We start from the raw sequence: 27,487 nt of genomic DNA on the forward strand, positions 1-27,487 counted from the left end.
CATTTAGTTTTTTACAAATCTTTGAGAACAAGGTATGTTTGTTTCATTATTTGTCATTGTCCTGGTGTGACGGCGCAGAACGTCATTGCCTTGTGTGTTGGCCTACTCTTGCTCCCGAATGGCACTTGGCAGTGCTTCATCCCAATTTAACGTGAGTCATGACTGCAGGGAACTTGCCTTCTGAAAACAAGAAGAATGCCCATGCAAACTGGAAACATTGCTGAGACTCAGGAGAGGAACTTAAAGGGCTAAGCACTCAGAAAGAAGAAAGCTATATTCACATCTGTAGTAACCAGTTCATAACAAGTACATAGTAAATCATATTCTAAAGACTGCTATTCTACATCAGTTCTGGTGAACAACTCAGAAAAATAGTCAGAATTCTGTCAGTTCTGATTTTGTTAAAAAAATGTAAAAAAATTAATTGGAGAAATATTTTAAACCGATCTTCAGGGGATACAAAATTATTTGACATATTTTTCTCTAAGTTCTTAAAAATACTGTTCTTCATAACAGGAGTAACCATCTCAGCAAAGTTGTTTCTGAAAATATATCACCTTAGGTTTGTACATTGCCTCAGTGATTTACAGAGCAAGACTTGCGGATGCTTAATTTTTAATCCATGAGTGGACACATGAACTTTATTGGGACTGAAGCAACTGAAGTCAAACAACTGTTTGAACATTTTCTGGACTAGGTCCAAAACTGTTTTGCTTTTATAAATGGGGACAATGATCAGGATTTTGACTTTTTGCCCTTTGTTATCATCCCTAGTTAGCTGCTAGGGACATAAATAATTAAACTTGATGGATAAATCATATTAAAGATGTATAATGTAAAATAAATTTGCAGTGATTCTCATGTGATTATATTACTTTGGTTTGCCATTGACTGTCATTTGACCATGCTCAGAACTGTTATAAGCTGTATAATTTTCATAGATGCTTCTTTAAACAGAATAACAGTGTAAGGGTGAAATCATGTCAAGGGAGTTTGATATTGGATTCTTACTAGGTCAAGTTGTCATTTGAAAATGTTTTAATGTGAGTAGTTGTTATGGTTTAACCCCAGCTGGCAACTAAGTACCACGCAGGCACTCACTCACTCCCCTCCCTGCTCTGGTGGGATGGATGAGAAAAATCAGAAAGAAGTAAAAACCCATGGGTTAAGAACAGTTTAATAATTTAAACAAAGTAAAATATACTACTACTACTGCTATTACTCCTACTGCTACTACTAATTGTAATGAAAAGGAGAGAGGGAGGGAGGAATAAAACCCAAGAAACACACGTGATGCCGAATAGAATTACCTACCACCCACTGAATGATGCCCAGCAAGCCTCCCAGCAGCAATTGGCCCCCTCTGGCCAACTTCTCCCACTTTATACATTGGGCACAATGTTCTGTGGTATGGACTATCCCTTTGGGCAGTTTGGGTCAGCTGTCGTGGCCATGCTCCCTCATGACTTCTTGTGCACCTACTTGCTGGCAGAGCTTGAGACACTGAAAAGTCTTTGGCTTAGGGTAAGAACTGCTTAGCAACAACTAAAACATCAGTGTGTTATCAATATTATTCTCACACTTAATCCAAAACACAGCACTGTACCAGCTACTAAGAAGAAAATTAACTCTATCCCAGCCACAACCAGGACAGTGGTCATTCACAGTGCTACCGACCTCACTTGGAAAAGCAAAGGATTCAGGAAGGGAATGTAGAGAGGTCTCCTCAATCTAATTTGAATAACAAGGACTTATGTGGTCTCTAGTTACCAGTACTTTTTTGAAAAATGCTGTGGAAACAGTTAGGAGAATGGGGTAATGGAGTATCCTCATAGCTGAACAAGCTGCATCTGTCATATTATCATAATGCAGTGTTTTCCTTGCTCTTCTTTATGTGTTCTGCTTGTTTGCTTATATACACAAAGATTTAGCATGATTACACTACACACCAGGTGTGAGGGAAACAAATGAAAGGAGAGTGAACTGCACAGATAATGTGAAGAGTGTATGATGTTTTCTGACATGTCTCTGAATCTTTCCATTTGCAGGATGAAAGCTCTATAGAAAGTGATGAGTTTGATATGAGTGACTCAACTAGGATGTCAGCTGTGAACTCTGACCTCAGCTCAAATCTGGAGGAGAGAATGCAAAGTCCTCAGAATCTCCAGGGCCAGCAGGATGGTAAGGCTCCCATTTCCTATGGAATATGCAGCATTGCCTTGTCTTTTTTTCCCACTCTGTGCTTTCATTTAGTACCTGCTGTGTCCTTTTCTTCATGATGTTTCATTAGGTAATTTGAAATATATGTTCCCTATATCTCAGCGTGAAGAGGATGAAGTTGGGTTTTTTGCAGTCTAATTTATTTGTTGCTTAGGCAACAGGTGAGTGCTTCAACCATTATATATTAAGTACTATTATTTTACCATATGTGTGTGTGTGTGACCATACACAGACATAAAAGGAAATGAAACTCAAACCTTTCTGAGGCAATCCAAAAAGCTGAGAAAGTTGTTTTTACTGGTTGAAAGGAGGGAGAGTAGTGTGGCAGAAGATAATATTTGAGAGGTAGGAACTGGGATGTGATATTCAGAAGAAAGGATGAAAATGACAAACTCCAGTAATGAAACAGGGGTAAGAGAAAAAGGAGTGAACAGCATTGTAAATTTGAATGTTAACTATTTCTTGGTTACAACACAAAGCTAGTTTCTTAGTCAGAGATGAAAGTTTTACTTTGCATAGAAGTTACATAGCTGTGTAGTCTTTGATTTCAGCCCTTGTTATAGAACAGTTAGATTAGCCTGGTTTGGAATGAACTTTTTCCTTTGTTATGGAGCTCACAAGTAACCTGTCTACTACAGACTGTGGCAGTCTGTAGTCATGGGCTCGTGAATGACACGTGAATCCACAACACCCAAAGAGCACGTCTATTCTATTGGTATTAGAAACAACACACTGACATCCTGTACTTGTTACTTGGTAATTTCCTGATCATATGTGCCAGTTTAGAAGTGTTTCTTATATTTCTCTAGAACACTAAATGTATGGGATTTGACAGTTAGCCTGGATTCTTTGCAATTTGTGCATCATGATGCTAGTTGGTGAGATATTTAGATGAGAATGAGTGTGGTACATAGTGACTGATAGGATCTGGTCATGGGTAGGACCTTTTGTTGGGTTGCTTTCTGGACAAATAAAGGAGTAGGATGTCTGTGATAATTTGATAAGCCAGGTTCTAACCACAGCTACCTTTTGTATGTGTGTCCTCAAGCTACCACAAAATCTGTACGACTTTTACCTTAATTTCTGTCAACCTATGTTCACTAAAGGAGCAGTTCTGATGCACATGATGTATGGAAAGCTAGTTCACGTTCCTGTTGAGGTTTGACTTTTCACAGGGCTAATATAATAATATTGCTAAGTTAGAGGTTTCAGGGATACTTAGGAAGGTGGCATTTTTATGTATCTGGCTTTCAGTGCAATACTGTGCTGTAGAGGTTGTATAGTCAATGTTTCATATATATAGTGTTTCCTAATAGTAATTGTGTGGATGAGTATGTCTGAAATAAAAACTGTATCTCAGTACAGTAACCTGTGAAGAAATGCCTGTCATACATGTCTTAATACCTGCTGCAACCAGATGCAAGTGCCGCATCTAATCATATTAGAACATAAGTATGAATGATAAAATGCCACAAATCTGTCACTTGCTATTTGAAATGTATGGGAAATAAATGCACTGTGGTGTTTGAACTGCAGGTAGTGTGATCTTACAAAATGACCTTAAATCTGTCAGCTTTCCTTCTCTTCCTCCCAGATGGTACTTGCACACCTTCCTAAAGCAATCCAATTTTTTGCTTCATCTTCTGCTAAAGCATCTACTGATAGAGGGATTTGAAATAGCAGTTCTCTTCTGGCTTCATGATTTTCCTTTGCTAGCTGTTGTTAGGTAGCAAACCTAGTGTGGCTAGTTAGAGCAACACTCTTGTTTCAGATATGGGAGAAGAGGCTGAAGAAGTAACAGAAAGACATTAGAGAAGGGGGGACGTAAGAAGAATGATAGGAGAGGGCAGGAAAAAAGAAGATCGGAAGAGAAAGATGAGTATGAGGGATGGAGGGATGGAAGAGGGAACAGAAAGGTGGGAAAATAAAAGGGAACTCAAATGAACTTAGCCATACAATTCCTTTTATTGTCAAAGGCTGCACTGTAAAATTTTACAAATTTATACAAAATTATAGCACACACCCCCCAAAATCATCACCAAAGCATGAATCTGCGTGTCTAAAGTGATTCTTACTCCCTTCCCTCAAACATTCTGTATGTCAGCCATCACATTCAGTCCATAAAGACACTTGGCATTTGGCTCATCTGAAATGTGTTTGCTGCATTCTGGCAGGTGAAAAGTTACTGTTGTGTAAGGTTGCCTGTGCACACAGTTGGAAATGGTGTCTGTGGGTAGAATGGGACAGCACAGGTCTTCTGCTGCCCCAAGCATGCCCTCTTTGGGAGAATGATTTGCTAATGGGAATCATTAGGAAAACTACTGCCTGGGGTAGATTAGTGGAAGATCTGGTGTACCGAAAAGTGATGTGTTTTTTCACTTTACTTACCTCGCTTTCCATGTGAGGTAGCATGAGAATATTTTGGGTCACCCATTGTTTTTTTCCCAAGGATTTCAACTGGTTTTGGTACTAGAATATAAACAGAGTCTATGTACCCTAGAGGAACATAATAGTGAGCTGGGCCATGCCACTGAGGGACAGATGGATGCTCCTCTTCTGGTTCAGTTTGTCAGAGCATCAGAATGCTGACACTGTCTACGTAAAAGGAATAAGATGCTTTCATACCCTTGCCCCTTGAGGGTATACCTGCATCCTTTTTAAACAGGCATTGGTCTTTGGGACTCCATTAGAGAGCTCATTTGTACTGCATCCTGTTTCTCATGGTTAGGTTGTTTAAACTTAAATAGAACAAAGGGAAGTATGAGAGCAACTTACAGTATCAGCTGAAAGCAATAGACTTCTTTGCCCAGAAATGCCATGGTAGGTAAGAAAAATGCTGAGGAGGATGACACAGAGATGGAAGGTGCATATTTGCTCACAGTAGGTGGGTGCTGGTACTGCACAAAAGTCCTGGGATCTGCAAATGGACTGAGGCTTCATAATATTCCTTGTATGAATATTAGGTTGAAAGGGAACAGGGAATTGAGGAAGAAATGAAAAGTGGGGAGAGTTGGTGCATTGTATCCGTGGTACTAAAATTGCCACAATACTGCTAAGGACAGTTTCCACTTTAAAATAACCTTTGTACACTTTTAAGAACAGTTTCCACTTTAAATTAACCTTTGTACACTTTTAAATAACAGGGCCTTGAGTCACGCCTGCTGAGGAATGGCTGACAATAGCATCCTGAGCACCTGAAGGGCTGCTATAAGGATGGGGAGGGATTTGGAAAAGGGCTGCTGCTCTTCCCTGGGGAGTTAGAAAACGAAAGCATCTCTAATTTGTAATTGATCCATTCCCCAGCTAGTAGTGGGCTACAGCTCTCTTCTTAGCAGTGCCTCAGAGGTGTTTTCTGTAGCAGCCAGCTGGATAATAGAGCTGCAAATTGCAAATTTGCACCCTCTCTCCTTGCTTGCCCCTATTTTCTTGCTTTCCCAGACATGCCACAGCTCAGTGTCCTAAAATGTCCTAATCTCAGACTACAGACAGCAGGCAAGGATTGCAAACTGAGTTGGAAATAAAGGAGCTTGTATTTTTTTTTTTAAGTTAGTGGTTCAGCCTGTAAAAAATGATTTTTTTTACCGAAAACTGGCATCTAGATAGATCTGTCAGAGGAGCAGAAAGAGCTTCTACCCTGGGACTCTTGTTGCCCTTGCCTGTTAGCTGGAGCCCTGTGCAGAACAGCTGTGTGTGTTTGCTTCTGCGCAGTGGTGGTTCATGAGAGATGTGTAGGGGGATACTCTGGTTAGAGGAAATTAAGAACATGCACAACTCTAGAAGTGAGAAGAGCTAAGTATAAATTTTACATTGCTTTTTTTTGTTTTGTTTTTCACTATGTGAGCTATCAAGTAAAAATCAGGGATGAGACTACTTGACTGTAACTCAGTGAAAGAAACAGGATTAATTTATTTTCTGTATTTCTCACTGTACTAAGGTACATTAAAACATATCAGTGCTCTGTCTGGATTTAGGTGGAAGGACTGTGTTCTCTTCAATATAGCTTTTAGAAAAATATAGTTACATATTCATACAGAACTGCATCTCACAGGCACTATATGGAGACTGTGCTTTTAGCAGCTAGCTGTGACAAAATATGTCAGGATTCAATCTTTAACAGGGGTTGTGCTATCACTTTAGCTGTGGAGATTACTAATAAGCTTTTCCTGGTTGTATTTTTTTTCAATTTATAGAAAATTGAACAATAATAATGTAATGAAATGGAGGATTATGCCTTCAAGTAGTTTGTGGTCACTTGGATGATGCCAGTTCTCTTTCCCCAACATGTTCAAATTGCCAGCTTTTATACAATATAGATGTAGGAAACCTGGCTGTTTACATTAACCATTCCTTTCGCTCATTTGGTGTTTTTGACAGATACAAGTACTGGAGTCAGTCATCTAAATACCTGGTTTCTGCATTGAAACTATAATCTTTACACGATGGCTTCACCTGAAACAAGTAACATTAGCTGATTAAGTTGTCAAGGCTAGAGACTTGCTGTTGGTTTACCTCTCTGAACTAAGTCCAACCAAGTATTTAATCCATCTTCCCATTCTGAAGCGGTTGTACTGTCATACTTCATTCTGCTTTTGTCTTTATTCCACTGTAACCTGGACTCCCTGTCTTAAAACAGTGACTGTTCTTTTTCTCAAAGCAATTTAAGTGCAAGATATGTGAGTTCAAATACAAACTGCAGGCCAAAGTGAAGACCGATTGGTGAAGCAGCATAGTGGAGTAAATTGTCTCTTCTGTTGCCTACCTATTGGCCCTGCTCTTGATCTTGAGTAAAGTGAACGGTAAAAGAGTTGACATGAGATGATTCCCAGCACTAAATCCATGGCAACTTTTTTGTTGGTAATTAAGACTTTTCAGTGGAAATGTTATTTTACATTAATTTAAAAAATCAATTTACATCAATAGGTATTGTGGTTTTAATTTCAAGCACTGAAAAGTTTTAGAAATATGCTTGTTTCGTATGAGGCCTAAGTCCACTTGACTTCCGTAAAGCTTCACTAAAGATTAATTGAACTGTTTGCAGAGTTTAGGTGTCTTTTACTTAAAACCTTTACTTCTTTAGTCTTTAAAACAAAGCACCTGACATTTCTGTGGTATATGGGATAGAGTGAAATTACCACACAAAGTCATAAAGCCTTATTAAAATATTAAATATTAAAATATTAACATTAAAAATAAACTCAAAAGCAGTCTGTCAGTTTTCCTACATGCAATCTCATATACTTTTAGAAAGCCTTTTCATTTGGGGGATTTTTTGTGACTTCACTGATTTTATTTGCAATCTGTACATCTATACTAGCAAAATTTTAATGCTAGTAGAGTTGCTTGTTATGCTTATACATTATAGAAGACATTGGACATACAAACTTAAGAAGCATTTTACTCCAAAGAAAAAGGTAATTTTTGCTTAATAGTGAGGTAATAGTTTCGGTAAAACGGCAGTTCATTTAAAATTACAATTGAGCTAGGACCAAGAGATATGACTGAATTTTGTGATATATTCAAACCTTCCAGTCTTGCTCAGGCCACTGAAATTTACAACATTTTGGGCAATAATCTCACTTCTTATGACTAAGAGTGAAACAATAAACGCCAGTTTTCTGAAAGAGATCTAAGATACCTGCCTATCTCATGGCAGTGGAAAAGGAGTACAGATTCAATGATCTTTGATGTTTTTGCCAACCTTAATGATTCTATTATTCTATACAGTAATGTCCAGGCAATACTAGGAATACAGCACCTTATGCAGTCTTTTGTGATCTCACTCCAACTTCCTTGAGAAGGAAAGCCCACCTGGATGAACAGGTTATATCTTTCTCCTATTCTGGGAAACAAAACATAGGTAGCAGAAGCTGAGTGAGGGTAACAACTGCATCCCAAAGACCAGGGCTGAGACAAGCTGGCAAGAGAGAATAAGGAAGGTCTCTTCTTCATCTGCTCAGCAATCTGCTCTGAGGGTAAGCAAAGGTCTCCTCTCTCTGCAGCTGTCGATCTGTCACCTTTTGCAAACACCAGCTTTGTTACTGAATAAAGCAGAAGACAGCACGGTCACACATATATGTTTCTGAGTAAGTCTATGTGTTATCTCACAGATGTCAAAATCACAGAGGTTTCTTTAGACAGGGAGTTAGTTAAAATATGTTGCTCTGTCTGCAAAAATCAGTATCGTCTTCACCTAAGCAGAGTCAAAGTGTACCTGAGAACCTGGCACATAGTGCTATTTTACTTCAATGGAGCTACACCTAGGGTGATTTAGCTCATCAGATTTGTTTTGATATGTTATTATTTGCATAAACCAATGCATTCTGGTGAAAGGTGTCCCTGCCATTGGCAGGGGGATTGGAACTATGTGATCTTTAAGGTCCCTTCCACCTGAAACGTTCTATGATTCTGTGATTTAAGAAAGGAGGAAAATGGTGAAACAAAACAAGAAAGTCAGAGAGTAGTGGAAATCTAATTTCAGTGGTGTTTTAATGGCTTCTTTAGAAATGATACCTTATCGGTGCAAAAGGCACTGTGAGTGACACTGTAATGACACTTGAATAGGGCTACAGTGTCGTTGACAATGTATTGAGCCTGCGCAAGAGCTTGAAATGTCCCTGCAGCTGCATTAGAAACTTTCAGCCCTTAACATCGTTAAGGAGAGCTGGGTAAAATTTTCAGCAAATCAAGTATTTTAATGGACTGGCTGCTGACGAGGCAGCTGCTGTTTGCTTTGTCATCAGAATACTGAGCTGATATATGAAGCACTTCTATTGTATGAGAGATGAAAATCTTCCTTTGACTTCCTATGTAACTCAAATTTGTTAAAAATTAAGCCTCAGTGTTTCTCAATGGAGAGCACTCCTTCCTTCCTGCTGGACCTACCTAATCATACAAGGGACCCAAACCAGGATTTGGACATGAGCATCCATCCTGAAGCATAGCAAATTAATTAATTTTACAACTGGCTCTTTTAATATGTAGAGTTACTGCATTTTCATTTGCTAGTTCCAAGCATCTTGTGAGTTGGATGTGCTGAATGTCTTCTCCCTGCTCCATGTTACTTCCATGTGTCTTATTCCATCTTATAGTAACTTGTGTTCTTTTTTTGATGTCTCTGTTTGTTTCTTATCTTATACTGTAATTTGCTTTGGAGACTAAAATATTATTAAACATGAATTATGCATTAAGCAGAGTCTCTGTTAGAGTCTGAGTGGTCTGTTGCAACCAGGGAACAATCTTGTTTCCCGTACCATCCTCCCAGCTGCACAACTGTCACTTTCTATTATGCTTGCCTTGAACAATTGAGTGTGGCTTGTAATGACAATAATTGCTTCAAAATTGTTTGTCATGTTTGCCTTGTTAGCAACAAACTACTAACTGTTGGTTACAATCAAGTTCTCAGCTATTACTCCATAATTACATCAGGGAATACTTGCAGCCAATAATAGCTGAGAAATTAGAATTTTCTTTTCACAAGTAATGCTAAAATGCTTGCACACCATTCACTCTATTCACAGCCACTCATTTTTACATCAGCAGTCTAGTGGTGAAGCCTACACCTGTGCAAAAGGCTAGCTGCAGACCTGTGTTCTTTTGCATCTTCAAAACAGGTCTGTGAGTTGTGCTGGTGTTGTACAGGTCCTCTAACAACAGATATCTCACTTTGGCAATAATACTAACCAACCAAGCTATTGCTTCCTTATGCAGGTACCAAAGGGAGCCAGTTTGCTTTTGATTTCCGTGTGCAAGTCCTTGTAACTAAACTTAGCGGGATTTCTGAAAGCATTGGTTGGTTTTGGTTGATATTTTGTGTTCTTTTCCCTTATCTTAGCATATCTTAGGCTTTTCCCTCCCATTTCTCTGTAACATCAAAATAAAGGAGGGACATTCTGCTGCGGGGATATAGTTTTGCTTTCCACTGCAGGCACTTTATTCAGTTTATTCTTTCATATGTACCAGTTTACCTTAGCAGGGGCTATGTGCACAGATTGTTTGATTTAATTTGTCTACTTCCTTAAAGTATAGCAATATAGGTGCAGATTTTTTTCATAACTACTGTTAAAATGCATACTAGGCATTGACTCTCCTTTTTCTTTTTTCCTATTATGTTTGTTATGGAATAATATAATAAAGCATTGTTTTTACAGTAAAAGGAATGTAAAAAAATGTGCTTTAAAGAAAATTAAATTTACCCATTGATTATTCACTGTGTTATATTTTAATTAAGGAAGCTATTAATTTATTTTTTTTCTGAAGAGGAAATTCCCTGGAGACATTGGACTGTCTTGTAAAAGATATTTTTAATGGAAATTTCTTTGAAGTATTTCTTGTTTGATAAAATATTTGCAATTCTGAATGTCTAAAATTAGTAGTACTTTTTTAACCAAATTCAAATAGTTTGATTACAAGAAGAGAGTAGTACTTTTTCAGCACTACAATGATTTTTAATATTAAAACACATAGGAGTGGTTATATATATATTTCCTGAGATTTTTGAAGCGATGTTTTCAAATAATTGGTTTAATGTTGCCAAATAGTAACCATATCTCTTATTTGGAGGCAGAGGGATGTGCCATCTCTGGCACTTCTTAATAACAGGAAGGAAGAAATGATGCAATAATCCTGAAAATTTCAAGATAGGCTGAACTCCAGTGGTGTCCTCCAAGTATTTGTCAACACTGATAGCCCAGTTATTGTGAGAAAGATAGAAGTGATGGTTTGCAGTTGACTGGAGACAGAAACATACAAGAACAATTAAATTTAGCATCAAAACATTAGAATACAGCTTGACTAGTTTTAGAGGTTTAGTTAGCACTTGATGACCAATTAACAGCCTGCTGAGAGATGTGTGAGGCTCAGGCACTCTCTCCATTGTCTGGTGGACACTGACCACTTCTAATTGCTGAAGGAGCACCCTTCCAGACTGACAAACTGACAGACTTCAGTAGCTACTCAGACCCACTCTAGGAAAAGATGTGGAGGAGCCCACTATTTAATTGCCTTTGCTGGCTGTACTACGTGTGATGCTGAAAAATCAATTCAGAACTGCAATTGTAAGGGTTGGCATTACCAGTAGAATAAATTCAGATAACAGCTATCATAAAGGAAGAATTCTAATTTATATAATATACAATTTTCAGACTTAGGTGCACGGAAATGAAGAGAAATTGATGCCTTAAGTCAACTCCAAGAAGCTTTTCTCCATTTGCATCAGATAACAACTCATTATGGCACTAGTCTTGCAGCTGGAATGTGGCTTTTTAGGATTGCTTTGAGAACAGTCTCTACTGCAGAAGTTCCTGCTTATGGGAATAGTTGAATCTTTGTGTGTAAAGTCCTTCCTCAGTGCTTCAGTTTACTTTCAGAGTTTATACAATCTTCTTTTCTTGTGACATGAATCATGCAGTCAGTTTGATGCCTCTCCAAGAGAACTAGTGATGGCTTCTACTGAAATTCTATCTGTCCTGATTTCCCATATGCTTTATTGGGTAGAGTTGTTCCCTAAGCAGGAGGCAGAGTCATCCTTGTTAATAACTGTCCAGGGTCCCTGCTGTTAAACTTTTGTAAAATTAGTAATTCCTTCTGACAGGAATGTGGAGTTCAAACCTCTGTGCTTAGCTTTTTGTACTCTGAAATTTGAATTTCACATAAGCATGGGCATTATTAAGGAGATTTAAATAAGATCATAAACCAGAAAAAAAGCATGTGGCTCACTAGCAGCTTTTAAATAAGGCAACAGTAATAGATACTTCGGGGCAATATTTGATTAGAAAATTTGATTTTGTGCTTTGAGAAACTGTGATAAAACCATGATATCAACAGACTACTCTAACATTAAGTGTGATAAGAGGTATTAGTGGTTTGATGGGAAAAGAAGTTAGGAGATACAGACAGGGAATACTTATGTTTTTCCTCTGCAAAAACAAAATAGAGAGATGACATTTCAGTTATACAAAGTTACTGTTCCAGGAAGAACCAAAATATGAAGTGTACTAAAATTTTAACAACTTAATTGGCAAAGACATGCAGTGTGTTTGCTATGTCACACTATTTAAGTGTTTCTTGGATGGTTATTCTGAAGGGAGCTGATGCTGCAACCTGTCAAAGATAGAATGAAGAGACAGAACTACAGGATGTGGAACTCTTAATGTAAATTACTTGGAATAGAAGAAATAGGTCCTCTTCAAAAGGAGGTGGTACTAGTGAGAGCAGCAGGGTGGTCTAGAGAGCTAGAAAGTAAATGGAAGCTATCAATGCTTTCAAGTTGGTTTTTAAAAGGGCTCCTTGCATGTGTATAAGGAATCTATAAAAATTCTTTGAATAGTTTACAGGTCTGCATGCATCTTCTAGGACTTCTGTCTGTTGGTACTTGGTAACTTTTAGAAGATGTCCCTCTGAGGTAACTGTACAAGCATCGTATTTGTATAAAAAGTTTGAAAGAGCTTTGACTTTTGGTGACTTGGTTTTTAGAAATTTTATCCAGCATGATCATGTCCAAAATACATGGATGCAAGGAAAACCTTACTGAAATCAGTCGTAAGAATTTCTGTGAACTTCAGTGGAGACAAGGTTTCATCCTTCGTGTTTTCATTATAGGTTCTGTGTAGTTGAATGAATCCTGAAGTAGTTAATGTGGGTGCTGAAATTGCTACTGACTCTGATTAAACCATCAGTGCAGTTTGTGCAGAGATGATAAGCTTTAATTCAGTGAGTTAGCCAAGCTCTGTCTGTTGCTGTGTCTTCATTTCTTCTTTCTGCTACATTTGTGCAATTATGTGTGCTCTCTAGGAACTGTTCATTTTACATTCCTGGAGCAGGCTATACTCCCTGGTTATTTCTGTACATCTGTGGTCATAGACTTGCAGTTGCACATGTTATTGTATTTTCTGTAAATATGCCCTATTTTAATTAAACACATAGATGTTGTAAAGCCTGTTAGCAAGGACAAATATTTTTCTCTTCTCCGAATCAGTTACTCAGTAGTGTACTTCCCTTCGCTCCCTGGAAAAATAAGGGGCCTAAAATGATTGCTTGCTCAAGGAGATGAGGAAATGGTGGTGACAGCATTAAAAGGCATGCGACACAGTTAGATTTCAAAGAATGAAATGACAGCCTGGCCAAGCTTTTCACAGTAATTTCAGAAAGAGTGTTCCATGGTGATTCTTGAACTTAATTATCTTTGATGGTGTTGTAAAGTGTTGATTCCAATGGACACTTACTTAAATGCAGCTTTTCAAAGGAAAGAGTAAACATGGTAAAACTACTATTTTTCTGAGAAATAATTCTTCACCACCTTGTAAACTGCGTACACTCACAGCTTTCTAGCCTTTTACAGGCAACTCCGACACTGCCGTAGCCACGCAGAACAGGTTGTTTTAAGAAGAACTTCTACTTCATGGGTAATTTACTTGAGTGGGTAGTGGTAGCCTATTCATCTTGTCTGTTTCTTAAACTCCCTTCCAGTGTAGTGCCTGGTTTTGAGTAGTCCAGTTCACTGAATCATAGAATATGCTGAGTTGGAAGGAACCCATCAGGATCGTTGAATCCAACTCCTGGCCTTGCACAGGACAGCTCAAGAATCACACCATGTGCCTGAGAGCATTGTCCAAATACTTTTTAAACTCCGTCAATCTTGGTGCTGTAACCACTTCCCTGGGTTCCAGTGCTCAATCACTCTCTGGATGAAAACCCCTTTCCTGATATCTAACCTAAACCTCCCCTGACTCAGCTTCATGCTTTTTCCTTGAGTCCTGGACAACAGAGATGTCCCAAATCAGGCATGTGGCCCACCAAATGAGCTTGTTTAATAGAACGGTAGCCCTTTGCTTCTTAGCTGAAGTAGGCTGTAGGACCCTGTGCTATCTATGATCTGGCTGATGCCTGGGCATACATAAGCACACTGGCCAGAAAGACTCCAAGCCTAACTGATCATCAAGTACACATGTATGAGGGAGAGAAAAGATAATAAAGAGTTTCTTTAGAGATATTCCTGTCTTGTGGGTCAGGAAGAAATCTAGTCAACCATGCTGTCTGACTAACACTTGGGAATACTGCAGTTGTCCACACTTTGAACCTGAATGAAAAAATGAGGAGAAAACCATTCTTCTGACTCCTCCATTATTCCTGCTCAGAGTGAAAACTGTCCCCCTTCAGCACCCTTCAAGGCAGGAAAATTTTATTTATTCTGCTTTTCTATATGAGAATGTGGTGGATGCCTTTCTATTTGTTTCTCCCTGTCACACGGATGTGAAGAAAAATCCAGAGAGTGGAGGGTTATGAAGGCTGCTTAGGGAGTAGCTGAGATTGAACTTGCCAAGGTTATTTTTTCAGCAGCATTTATTAAAAATAAGGTTAGCATTGAGTTGTATGTTGGCCCTGTTTTATATTTTGTTGCACAATATGGAACAAGCACAAATCTAATTCAAGTTTACAGAGATGTATCTGTTACTATGAATAGATTTTTCTATTTGCAGGTTTTATAAACATATTTATAAATCTATTTTTCTCTTATTATATGTATATGTATCTTTATATAGATGTCTATTTCTAAATAAAGTGAACTGATCACTGAAGAGAGGTAGACCTTAATGGCATGGGAATCTGTTATTAAGCAGATGATACATTTTACTGTACTCTAATTAGAGATGATCTCAGCTCAGAAATACCATGGGCCTGAATTTCTAAAGAAGCAATTTTGTGCAGGCTGAATCCAACCTGAATACATTTTGAATCTTGCGGGCAAAATAAAAGAGCTTATAGAATCATAAAATCATAGAATACCAGGTTGGAAGGGGACCTCAAGGAACATCTGGTCATAGTCTAGACAGCATGGCTCAGCATCCTGTCCAGGTGCTGAGTTATTTCAATAGCTGATTGCTATCATTGTGAAAATTTTTTCTCTTGTATCTAATAAGAATCTCCTCAGAAGTAACTTGTACCCATTAGCCCTCATCTTTTCCATGTGACTCTTCATAAAAAAGAGAGTCTTCATCTTCTTTGTCGCCACCCATTTAAATACTGGAACACGGCAACAAGGTCTCCCCTAAGCCTCCTTTTCTCAAGGCTGAAAAAACTCAGTTCCTTTAGCCTTTCCTCACACAGCAGGCTTCCCAGTCATTTGATCATCTTTGTGGCCCTTCTCTGTACCTTCATCAGCCTGTCCACATCTTTTTTCTATAGTGGGGACCAAAACTGCACACAGTACTCCAGGTGTGGCCTGACAGGCACTGAGTAGAGTACATCTCTGCTGGTGATGCTCTTATTGATGCAACCCAGCATCCTGTTGGCTTTCTGTGCTGTAGCAGCACACTGCTCACTCATATTGAACTTGTTATCCACCAGGGCCCCCAGGTTCTACAGAGCTGATCCCTAACTGGGTATATCCCAGACTGTGCTGTACTCCTGGATTATATTTTCCCAGGTGCAAGACCTTACACTTGTCCCTGTTCAACTTCATAAGGTTCTTGTTAGCCCACTCTTCCAACCTATCCAGGTCTTCCTGCCTCATGGCTCTCCCTTCTGGAGTGTCCACTTCCACACTGAATTTGGTATCGGCAAACTTTGACTACGTTGTTGATGAAGATATCCAATATCCAAGATATCCAATGGTCTCAGTATGGACCCTTGAGTGACACCACTTGTTGCCACTTGTTGCTCAATGTCCACTTCGACACTGAGCCATTGACTGTACACAGCCAATCATTATATTTAAGAATGAAACCACCTAAAGAAGAGCCCTGAGGAGATCGTTGCCTGAAATGGAAGAAAAGAACTTTCTGGACAATATACCCTTTGAGTAACCTTGTTTGGTGGAAGATGTCCTTGCCCATGCAGGGGGTTGAAACTAGATTGACCTTTGAGATCCCTTCCAACCCAAACCACCCTTTATTTCCGTGATTGCCCTAATCAAGGTGAGAACTAATATAGTGCAGCTTATAAGGCCTCTGACAAAAAAGAAAGGAGATTCCTGGATCATTGCAGGTGGAAGATTTTTTTGCTGCCATGCCTGTTTGGGCAGCCAATAAGATAGCATCTTGAAAGGTCCTAAAATTGAATAGTGGGTTGAATAATTTAAAGCTGGATGTTCTTGTTACTGGAAGATGATCAGGAGGTGCTTCCTTTCTCCTACCACCTTTCATTTTTCTGCCTTTTTTGTTAAAAGCCTTTTTTTCCTGTATCATTTAAACATCAAGACAGCTAGAGAAAGAAATGAATTGTGGAATAAAAAGCTTTCTGCATTGCTGTCAGGTGATAAGGAACAGTTTTTCTCACAGGTTCATGTAGTTATTGGGGAAGAATGCTGAGGGATTGTTTTTCTCTAACGTATGGGTTTTGGCAGGAGAGAAACAGTTTTTATAATAATCCTTAGTTCTCAATCTAAGTAAGTCTGAAATACTTCTCATCAGTATTTCATCTTTGCTTATTTGCCAACTGAAACTATGTCATGGGAGAGGAGAATGGTAGTAAGGGAAGGGGTGCTGGTGTTTGAAAGGCATATACTTTCATGGCAATGGAGTGGTGTAGAGCAAATGGAAAGGTAAGTTATCTTCATGCAGGTTTCTGTCTTGGATTCCGAGTATGAGATCAGAAAGTCAGTTTTAGCAGCAAGGAAAAACACTTTTCTGAAGAGTTGTCTGACAGACAGGAAGAAAGTCAGTAGTGATGGTCTTGGCAGAGGCATAAGTGGTAGTTAGACCTCTGACTCCTGCAGAGAAGTACCAGGAGAGAGAGCACTCTTCTGCCACTCTGAAACCACTGTTCTTGGTGAAGGTTTGCTAGTTCTCTTCTAGTCACTCTCCAAAGAAGCTGTTTAAAAGAGTGTAACTTGCCAATGTGTAAAAGGAAAACATCAGCACAGGTAAATTTGAATGTCTTGCATCACATTCTCAGTGGGCCTACACTGGTTTATAGCAAATGAGGTTCTGACCTTTTTTAAAAAGAGCTATTATTTTCTGTCTGCAGTATTGCTTTCTATGATAGTTGATAATTGTCAGTCCATCCCTGTAAGCATGAAAAATATGATCTTTATTAATTATTAGGCACAATTTATCAATCCAAAGTGCAATGGTAGTAAAGCAAACCTGCTGATGTCCACCTGCTCTCTATTTTCACCTTCAAGTAGTGAAGAAACCACACAGATGTTTGTGGTAAATGCCTGCGTGATTTCAGTACAACAAAATCTGTTTTGGAATACCAGAAAGTCAGTAACATGACATAAATGATGTGCCTTATTATGTTGTCTGCATTCCGAAAGAGACGCTGTCACCTCTTCCACCCACCCTCTGCTTGTGGAGTATATTTTCAGAGCAATCTGAGAGTGTCTGCCTGTGCATTTAAACTGAAGGTCTGATTCAGTAGTTTTATTGTTTGAAGTAGTAGTACTAAAGGAAGCATTTTTAATTGGGAGCATTTGAAGGAGTAATACCATCTTTGTTAAATGTGCTCATCCATACAACAAGAGTGACAGCCTTTTCAAGTGACTCAGAGCATCATTAATCCAGAAGCTTTATAGCGATTAGCAGAGATAGTACAGCTCAGAAAGGTTACTCTCTCATCTCCCTAGTTAAATCAGAAGGCTAGTGGAGCTGGGGAAATGAGAGAAGGACGGAAGATGGGTCTTCTGCCAGAAGAAGGGACTTGGACAAAAGAAGAATGTCTGTTGCCTTGTATCATAGCAATATATGTATTATTTAGAAGCTGCAGATATCAGAAATTGTCAGCAATATGACTGAAGGCTAGAACATACCTTGCAGACTGTGAAATAAAGAAAACAAAATAGTTGAAAAAATGTGGTTAGTGGGAAAAAAAAATCCACCTTAAATCTGAACTACGCTTTAATGAAATGTGACCAGTTTTTGAAAGAAAAGGATGTTTTCGGCCCTGAACATTGAAAACTGTATTTGTTTTTTTAATTTGGATGTTCACACTGATTCAGCATTGACTATACATATAATATTTTTTTCTTTCAATAAATCCACTCCTTTGATATTAAAGAGGAACATCTTTTACACTAAGCCAGAAATCTGGAGGATATTTTAAGATCCACCTACACTTTGTGAGATAGTCTTTACTACTCTAAATTAGATTCTCTAAACACGCCAAATATAAGAATGAGTAGAACATACGGATTGGCCAAAGGTATCCGAAATAGGAGCCTTTTTTTTCTGCCTGCTACAGCTCAGCTCAGTCTGAAGTGTGACAGGCACCTTTGGTGACACATTTGTACAGGAAGGATAGACTAGGAGCTTCATCTCTGGTAAGAGCTCGTTGACTGCATGACACAATTACATAAAAAGCTGTAAGGAAACTGTGAAATGCTAATGTTTTCGAGGTAGGGCTAAGGCCTTGCTTTTGAGTTTCTCCTTATACCTATATGGATCTGGTGCAAGTAAGCTTTGGCAAATCCATAAAAAGCCAGTGTGTTCCTTTGTTCTTTGCTTTAAACATGGTCATCAATGAACCCTTTTTTAAAAAAAAAAATTTTTAAAAAAATACGTCTGTGATGTTTAAGCTTGAACCCAGGTTCAAGGTCTTTATTAGCTAGTGTTGGGTCCTCATGGATTGCACGTCTGTATCTTTAGCCCAAATGAGTTTTAATCGAGTTAAAAAGTACTGATGAACCCTGCAACACGCAAAGGATTTTGGTAGCAGAAACAGGAGTGGATAGTTTCACTACTTACTCTGACTCCAGATCTTCCGTCTGCTGCAGGGTCTGCCTTGGGCTGGTGTCCCCTCAGGATCAGCTGAGCACAGAAAATGCCTCAAACACACAGCTTTTTATTATTAGTTCTCAAATGGGAGCTGCTTACACTCTGACCCTTCTTGTTCCATTTCAGGACTAATTAAAACACATAAGGAAGGGGGCTCAAACTTAATCCCTTTGCATTGAATTTGCCAGTTCATGTTGACTTCATACTGAGGTGGAGGCACTTGTGTGCTTAGTTGCTCAGTTAAATGAAGCTATTCCCTATTGTACAAGTCTCACTGCTCTGTTTCCAAAGAGACTGTAACCAGGAACATACAGGAAGAGCTGAAGGTTGTCCAGGAAGGCTGTCTCTCCTCAGCTTCTGAGAAAGTCGTGGAGAAGCAGGGTAAAGAACAGGAACTTTAGCTGATTGAATGAACGTTTGTCTTGGCAGAATGTGTCAAGAATCCTCTGAGCAGTAAGCACCTCTCATTTATGCACAATATACTTCCAGGATTTGGAGGAGAAAGGAACATATTGTTTTAATAGAGATTAAAGAATAATAAACAGTGCACTTCCATGGTATCCTGAGAAGTGTACTGGGAATCACAGAATCACAGGATAGTTAAGGTTGGGAGGGGCCTCTGGAGATCATTTAGTCCAACCGCCCTGCCAAGGCAGAGTCATCTAGAGCAGGTTACAAAGGAACATGTCCAAGTGGGTTTTGAATTTCTCCAGAGGGGGAGACTCCATGACCTCCCTGGGCAGCCTGTTCCAGTGCTCTGCCACCTTCAATGTAAAGAAGTTCTTCCTCATGTTGAGGTGGAACTCCTTGTGGTTTGGTTTATGGCCATTACTATCCTTGTCCTGTTTCTGGGCACCACTGAAAGGAGTCTGGCACCATCCTTTTGGCACTCGCCTTTGAGATATTTGAGATATTCGTGTGTATTGATGAGATCCCTTTTCAGTCTTTTCTTCTCTAGACTAAACAGGTGCAGCTACCATAGTCTCTCCTAACACACTTTTCAGTTTCCAATTTGTAGCTGTGGGTTCAACAATGCAAAGAATCCTCATAAATAAATTAACAAAATCACCCAGGGCTTTTTGTATTAAAAAAACCCCAATACTTGTCACTTTTCTTTGCATTGCTTTACCAACCTTGCAATGGCAGGTTATCTCTGCTGGCACACAGCACAGAAAGTTTCTGCAGGGTAATATTTCTTCCAGTGTTATCCAGGTTGCTCAGCTAAACTTGTCATTAACAAGTTTGGCAACAAACTTAGGCAAAGAGTTGATTTGATAATGAACAGCCATCTATCTGAATAGACAACTATTGGACATAGATTGCCAAGAGATCATCTGCTGAACTTTTTAAAAGTATGAATACTTAGCTGCAAAATGTTTTAAAGCTGTTCTTTTTTAATTGCTCAGCCTGTGATAATCAAGAATAGCTTCAGTGAGTGTGTGCTGGAAGATATTCCTCAAGGGGAGAGATTTTTGCACATTTTACGTCATTGCATTTCCTTGTGTGTGCTCATATCTCTTTGGACTCATTTTCACAGAGTTTCTTTCAGTCAAATAATCTGCCTTTAATTATGTAGACCTTCAATTCTTTTTTAAAATCCTGTGGCATGTTAAGGGTTCAAGTTTTTGAGAGTGTTTTGTTTTCTCTCTTAGTGTACACAAGTATGTGCAATAAAATAGATGACATTTTCTAGATACTGTTCTAAACCTACACAGGTGGTGCAGAGTTACATTTTTGTGACCATTTTAAGTTGTCAAAGTCACCTTGGCACAAAGGTCCATCAAAAGGCAGTAGATTTCATGCATAGGTGGACATGATTTTCTTTTAAATAAGAATCGACTTTTCTGATTGTACATATGATTTATCATTTTTTGTCACCAGCATATGAAGGAGGTCACACAAAAATCTGTTGAACAATTTTGACTTTGGGCAGAGTTCTTTGAATTTAGTAGTTCTGTGAAGATGCAGCAGTATGTGAGGAACATAAATACTCTGAATCTAAAGTATATCTGAAAGAAATAGTATGCACAAACTAACCAAAGTGTAGCTTCTTAAACGGGCAAGTGGGAGGCCCTCATGCAATGAGAATTTGATTTTCATACTGCTTTCTTGCTAATACTGTATGAGTCTAAGTGTATCTCCTTAGGAGATAAACCCCCTTGATTCCCTCTGGATTCCCTTCGAGAAAAAGATAGTTAATACTATCTGTAAAAGCCATTAAGTGTTTATTGGTCCTAAATATCACAAAAGCCTTTTAACTAGTCCCATGTGCAAGGATAAGATGGCTAATATTCAGATACATTTGTATAGATTTTCCTCTTTACCTTTCTGTATTTTGTGAAAAGTCTGACCCTTTCGTATTGAGGAGCGTGAGAAAGATAAAAATGGTAAATGTATACCCAGGCTCCTTAACTGCATTTCAGATAATGTAGGGAAATGTAATGTCATGACAAAAACTTCAAATAAGCAAATTAAATGAGCAAAGGCTTCAGCTTTAAGGTTGAATGTCCCTTATTTAGGCATCAAATCCATGTCTTTGAGATTGCATTAAGCTAACATAGACTGATTTTTCAAAGGTCATCAAGGCTTGCTCTTTGCTGGTTCCTTTACTAAATCACTACAGGGGATCCTATCTATTTTATACTTGCTGATAGGCACTGAAATGTGACAGTTTAGCCAAAAAGAATGAAAAATCATTAAAATGGACTTACCAAATACCGACAGCGACTGGCTCTATGTACAGTCATGGCTAGCTACACCATATGACAAATGTTCTCCTGTCCCACAGCTCCTAGTCCAGACTGGGGACTGTCCCAAGGCCTCTGCAGGCTGTTTCAGCCTTTTAGGTCTGAGGTCTTTCCCTGCAAATAGCAGGGTGAGGAGGGATGGTGCATGGGCAGGGTGAGAGCACCTGCCCTTGCTGGGAAGAGAAGTGCTTTCCTGTCCCTTTTAAGACTTGACCTGTAAAAACTCCCTCAGAGTGTTTGGCAAATATTTATGGGTTAATCTCAGAAAATTTTAAAACATCCGCTGCTGATTCAGATTTGGATTTTGATGACTGAATTTGCAAAGCTGTGTAATTTTATTTAAACCAATGAGAACCAGGCCTCTGTATATTTGTTAGATAACAGTTGTGAAATAGGGCATTTATTATGGGTTAATAACTCTAATAACATTTTGCTCCAGTTTTGCTTCTGTGGAGTTTTTCCTGTTTTGTTTTCTGAAGAGTATATTTGTTTTTTGAAAAAGTAATGTAATCATCAATTACTGTAATAGCCACTAGAGGTCTACTGATATCAAAATTCTGCCAACATCAATTATTTCTGCAAGTATTAAAAATATTTCATCCAAAAGAATATGCTTCTTATTAAAGATTGTTTGCTTTGAGAAGTGTATAATTTTAATTATCTGAATTTTTAACCTCTTAATGTTGGTTTTAATTAAGTCACATTTAACTGAAGTAGGGAAGAGTTGCAATGTAAAATTAACAACTGGAAAGTGACTTAAAAGATTGCCAACTGTAGTCACTAAGTAAGTATATTATAATGTAATTCACTGGATAGAATGTATTTCTTAGCTTTTAACCTTGAAGCAAACAAAGCTTTAATTAAATTGTTCTACAATTAATGGCTTCTTATGGCATTATTGAATTCCATATGCCTTTGAGGATTGTTTTTATTTCTCAAAAAATAAACTAATCTTCAAACTGTTTTTTAAATGACCTTAGTATGATGCCTTGTAAATTTCTAACAAGTGAGAATTAGATTACTGTATTTCCTGTAGGCCTAGTTATTAATCACAAGAACAGGAATGTATTCATTGGGACAAAAGGGGCGACATGTTACATTAATGACTTTTTCCCAGTGACTTCTCTTTCAGGTGACAAATTCTCCTTCTTGGTCAAAACAAACACAAAACAAACACAAAACTAACCAACCAAACAAAATGGGTAAATTGCAGTTTCCTGTGATTCACAAACTCCTTACATAGTGTTTGTAGGGATTCAAGCTGGGCATGAGAAGATACAGAGACCTGACTGATGGTTAAATATGACTTTATCTGTTCCTACTCAGCAAAATGTTTTTATGTCTTTTTGTTGTGGCCTAACTACTTGTGGAACAGTAACCTGTCATAAAAAGTGTCAGAATCCTCTTATTTCATCTGATAGTGCTTCCTATTTGGTGCTATTTTTGATTTTTTTGGAAAGAAGGTGGTGGGACAGGCAGTGTCGCTGAAAGCAGCTGCTGTGCTAAGGATAAAAACAAGGCCTGGTTCATCACACTTGCAAAACTTTCCTGATATGTACTTGACTGAATTAGGTGCTTTGTTGAACCGGGATAAATTACTGGCAATATTGATTGTATATTGTGTACTGTATTGGGTCGTGTAATGAAATATTGTCTGTGTTCTAACTGTACTGTGACTGCTGTAATCACCCAGGTCTTAGCCTAGCACTAGCTATTACCTTGTGCATCGTTTTCTTCACTCTCTGAAGGATGAGGGCTGTGACAGTGCGGTGACTTCAGTTAGTTGTGTGTGAAGTCAGTAGCTGATGGGTAGCAGCTAAAAAAAAAAGAAAATCTATAAAGACTGCCTTTTTTTCAGACTATTTATTATAATGGGCAAAAAGCTGATGGCCGCATCTGTCAACCTTAATATTTATGAAGGTATCCAGACCTGCCTTGTGCTAGTCAGAGTGCTTGTTATGAGTAGACCTCTTTAATAAGAAAGGAAATCATTAGTGTGATAGCAGAACAAGTAAATCATTAACTAAGGGTTTTGGTAAACCTGTGTGTAAATGGCCACTTTGTACGTAAGTCATGCCCAAGATGGTTCTCACTTATTGCCCTTTATGGAAATATTTCATTTTTCTCCTTTAGTTTAAAGGGGAAATCCCACATAAAGAGAGCAATGATTTCCTTAAAAAACACCAGTGAAATTAGTTCTTTTAAGAATAACTTTATTTTCTTCATTGAACAGTTGGAGAATCACTCAGGTCCTTTGTGCAAAAGAGCAAATTCAGTCAGGGTGGTGTTGGGAGGTGTCTCTATGGGTGAGTCTGGAACCAGCATCCCAACAGGGATTCCCCTGGGAGAGCAGGTGGTGGAGCTGCTCTGCCCTTTCTGGGGCTACCTGAAGGTAGTGAGGTGGGGGTTGGTCTCTTCTAAAAGGTAACAAGTGACAGGACAAGAGGAAATGGCCTTAAGTTGCATCAAGGGAGTTACAGATTGGTTATAAGGAACAATTTCTTCAGTGAAAATGTTTTAAAGCATCAGGACAGGCTGCCCAGGGAAATGGTTGAGTCACCATCCCCGGAGGTATTTAAAAGATGTGTAGGTGTGGCACTTAAGGACATGGTTTAATGGTGTACATGGCAGAGCTGGGTTAATGGTTAGAATTGATGATCTTAAAGGCCTTTTCCAACCTAAACGATTCTATGATTCTATATCTGCAAGCTTGAGAAAGGGTTGGGTTTCTTGCAGTGAACAGTGTTCCTCTCATTTAATTGTAATACCTCTACTTCTGGCAGAGGTCCCAGCCTGAGACAGTAGTGAGCATAGTGAGTGCTAATAAACTGACTGGTGACTTCTGTTCCTCTCCTTGCAGAGAAAATGAGGCATAGGATGGAAATTTGCCACATTCTGTCTAAGGGAAAAGGGAAAATAAAATGCCTTTTTTTTTAGTCCAAATAGTCCTTTTCCCCTCAAACCTACTACTTACAAAAAAGAAGCTGTGAAGGTGTTCACATACTGCTGACATAGGTGCAGGGAATAAAGCTCTGAAGAGGTGAATCACCACTTCTGGGGAAAGGATAACTAAGCGTTCAAACATCTGGAGAAAATGCCATGCTGGTTACACCCCTTCTGCCATATAATTCCATTTAAACACTATATTTTAGAGCTAGAAAGAAAAATGTTTCCATTAGTTTTGCTATCTTGAGACTCTGTAAGTAATACCCCATTAGCCTCTCATAGCTTACATCTGCTTTTACTTAAATATGAAAAACATAATAGCCCATGCTCATGATGTATCTTATGACTTTTCTGTCCCTCACACTAATAATTTTTAAGCATTCATTCCTCTCAAGTATGGGACATTCAGGAGGAAAGCCAGACAGTCACACTGTATTTGCCTGTTGCCCAGCACTTTAGGAACAATTCAGGATTGTACAGAAGCTACAGACATCACCAAGTCTGTTTGTGGACCCAGAACAATTTCTGCGGACTATTAAGAGAGAGAGATGATGGCAATAACAATATTAACACTAATAGCACTACACTAGCAACAGTAACAACAATAGCAATTTTCTGTAGCTTTTTTCAATCCAGTTTCTCAACACTAGATGAAAACAGATAAAATAATTCTTCATTCAGGAGCTGAGATATGAGGTGGTGAATGGATGCTAATGAACAGCATAGATAAATGGGCAGAGAGTGCACCCTTTGTCCTCACTTTTGCCAGCTACTCTGCCTATATGTGTTTTGCTCTAACGAGCTTCACTGGAAAGACTTCTTTGGACCCCTGACAGCAACTTAACACCAGTTCTAGAGAGCAGCAAAGTCCTCCCTGAGCCTTCTTTCTTCAGGCTAAACAACCCCAGTGCCTTCAGGTGCTCCTCATAAGACTTGTGCTCCAGACCATTCACTATCTTAGGTGCCCTCCTCTGGACTCGCTCCAGCTCCTCAATGTCTTTCTTGTAGTGAGGGGCCCAGAACTGGACACAGGTTTCAAGGTGTGGCCTCACGAGTGCTGAGTACAGGGGGACAATCACTGCCTTGGTCCTGCTGACTGCACTATTTCTGATGCAAACCAAGATGCCATTGGCCTTCTTGACCCCCTGGGCAAACTGCTGGCTCATGTTCAACTGCTGCTGACCAGCGCTCCAAGGTCCTTTTCCACCAGACAGCTTTCTAGCCGCTCTTCCTCCAGCCTGTAGTGCTGTGGGGGGTTGTTGTGATCAAATTGCAGGACTCGTCACTTGGCCTTGTTGAACCTCATACCACTGGCCTTGTCTCATTGATCCAGCCTGTCCAGATCCCTCTGCAGAGCCTTCCTGCCATCCAGCAGATCAGCACTCCCACCTAGCTTAATGTTATCTGTGAATTTACTGAGGGTGCACTTGGTCCCCTCACTGAGATCACTGATGAAGATATTGAACAGAACTGGCCTCAACACTGAGCCCTGGGGAACACCACTTGTGACCTGCTGCCAGCTGGATTTAATCCACTCATCACCACTCTCTGGGCCCAGCCATCCAGACAGTTTTTAACCCAGGAGTGTACCTGTCAAAGCTGCCAGCTTCTCCGGGAGAATGCTGTGGGAGCCAGTATCATTGGCTTTACTAAGTCCAGGTAGACAACATCCTCAGCCTTTACCTCATCCACTGGATTGACCACCTTATCATAGAAGGAGGTCAGGTTGGTCAAGCAGCACCTCTTTCCTAAATCCGTGCTGGCTGGGCCTGATCCCCTGGTTGTTCTGTATGTGCTGCAGGATGGTACCCAAGATGATCTGCTCCATGATTTTCCCTGTTTCTGAAGTCAGACAGGCCTGTACTACTCTACATCCTCTTTCTGGCCCTTCCTGTAGATGGGTGTTGTATTGGCTCACCTCCAGTCACCTGGGACCTCCCCAGTTAACCAGGAGTGATGGTAATGGAAAGCACCTTGCTGAGCACTTCCCCCAGCTCCCTCAGTACCCTTGGGTGAATTCTATCTGGCCCCATAGACTGGTGTGTGTCTCAGTGCTGCAGAAGATTATTGACCCTTTAACCTTGGATTATGGGGGCTTCACTCTGCTCCCATCCCTGCTTTCCTCTCCACTGTCTTGAATTTCCAGCAGGTATCTGGTAAGTTGAAGACCCCCACAAGAACAAGGGCTAAGTGATTATGAGACCTCTCCCAATTTCTTTTAGAATATTTCATCTGCCTTTTCATCCTAATTGGGTAGTCTATAACAGACTCCCTCCATGATATCTGCCTTGTCCTTCCCCTTGATTCTTGCCCCTTAACACACAACACTATCACCACCATTATTTAGCTACAGACAATCAAAATGCTCTGTAACATACAGGACTAATGAACTGCCTCTCCTTCCTTGCCCGTTCCTTCTGAAGTGTCTATAGACACTCAAGTTGTGCAAATCATCCCATCATGTTTACGTGATGGCAACTATGTCCTAGTATTCCCTCTGCACAATAGCTTTCAGCTCCTCCTGGTTTTTGCCAACAAATTGGACTGAATTCACAATGAAAGGATCCTTAGGACCATGAAAGCTTTTTTTGTTTCATTTTTTGTTTCAGTTCTCCAGAAAGTGTCGTTGATTTTTAGGAGAGCTGTAAGCAGAAATGCTCATTAAAGCAAGACCCAATGAAACACCTAAATTAAATGTAAGAATGTATTTTGCAAAAAAAAAAGCAGATTTTGGGATTTGTTTATACCTATGTATATATGTATGATTTCCGTAATAATTTTGGGAAGTTTGAGCCTATAATTTGGAACACTCGATATCATGGAAGTGAAATTTATGGATGAATAACTCAGTTTTTTTCAGTTCTT

The 27,487-nt window shown here is 39.3% G+C and overlaps 1 protein-coding gene across 4 annotated transcripts in view; it reads left to right on the forward strand.

Annotated features, from left to right (window-relative positions):
- The window catches only part of NOL4 (nucleolar protein 4), a 173,092-nt gene that overhangs the window by 32,495 nt on the left and 113,110 nt on the right, over nucleotides 1-27,487 (forward strand). For all 4 annotated transcript variants that reach the window (XM_017830656.1, XM_017830633.1, XM_017830650.1 and 1 more), the window contains one exon: nucleotides 2,049-2,181. In XM_017830656.1, the coding sequence (XP_017686145.1) occupies nucleotides 2,049-2,181 (133 nt within the window). The remainder of the gene's footprint in view (nucleotides 1-2,048; nucleotides 2,182-27,487) is intronic.

Source organism: Lepidothrix coronata, unplaced genomic scaffold, assembly GCF_001604755.1.
Source record: "Lepidothrix coronata isolate B3197 unplaced genomic scaffold, Lepidothrix_coronata-1.0 Scaffold6, whole genome shotgun sequence".
In the NCBI taxonomy this organism is placed as follows: domain Eukaryota; kingdom Metazoa; phylum Chordata; class Aves; order Passeriformes; family Pipridae; genus Lepidothrix; species Lepidothrix coronata.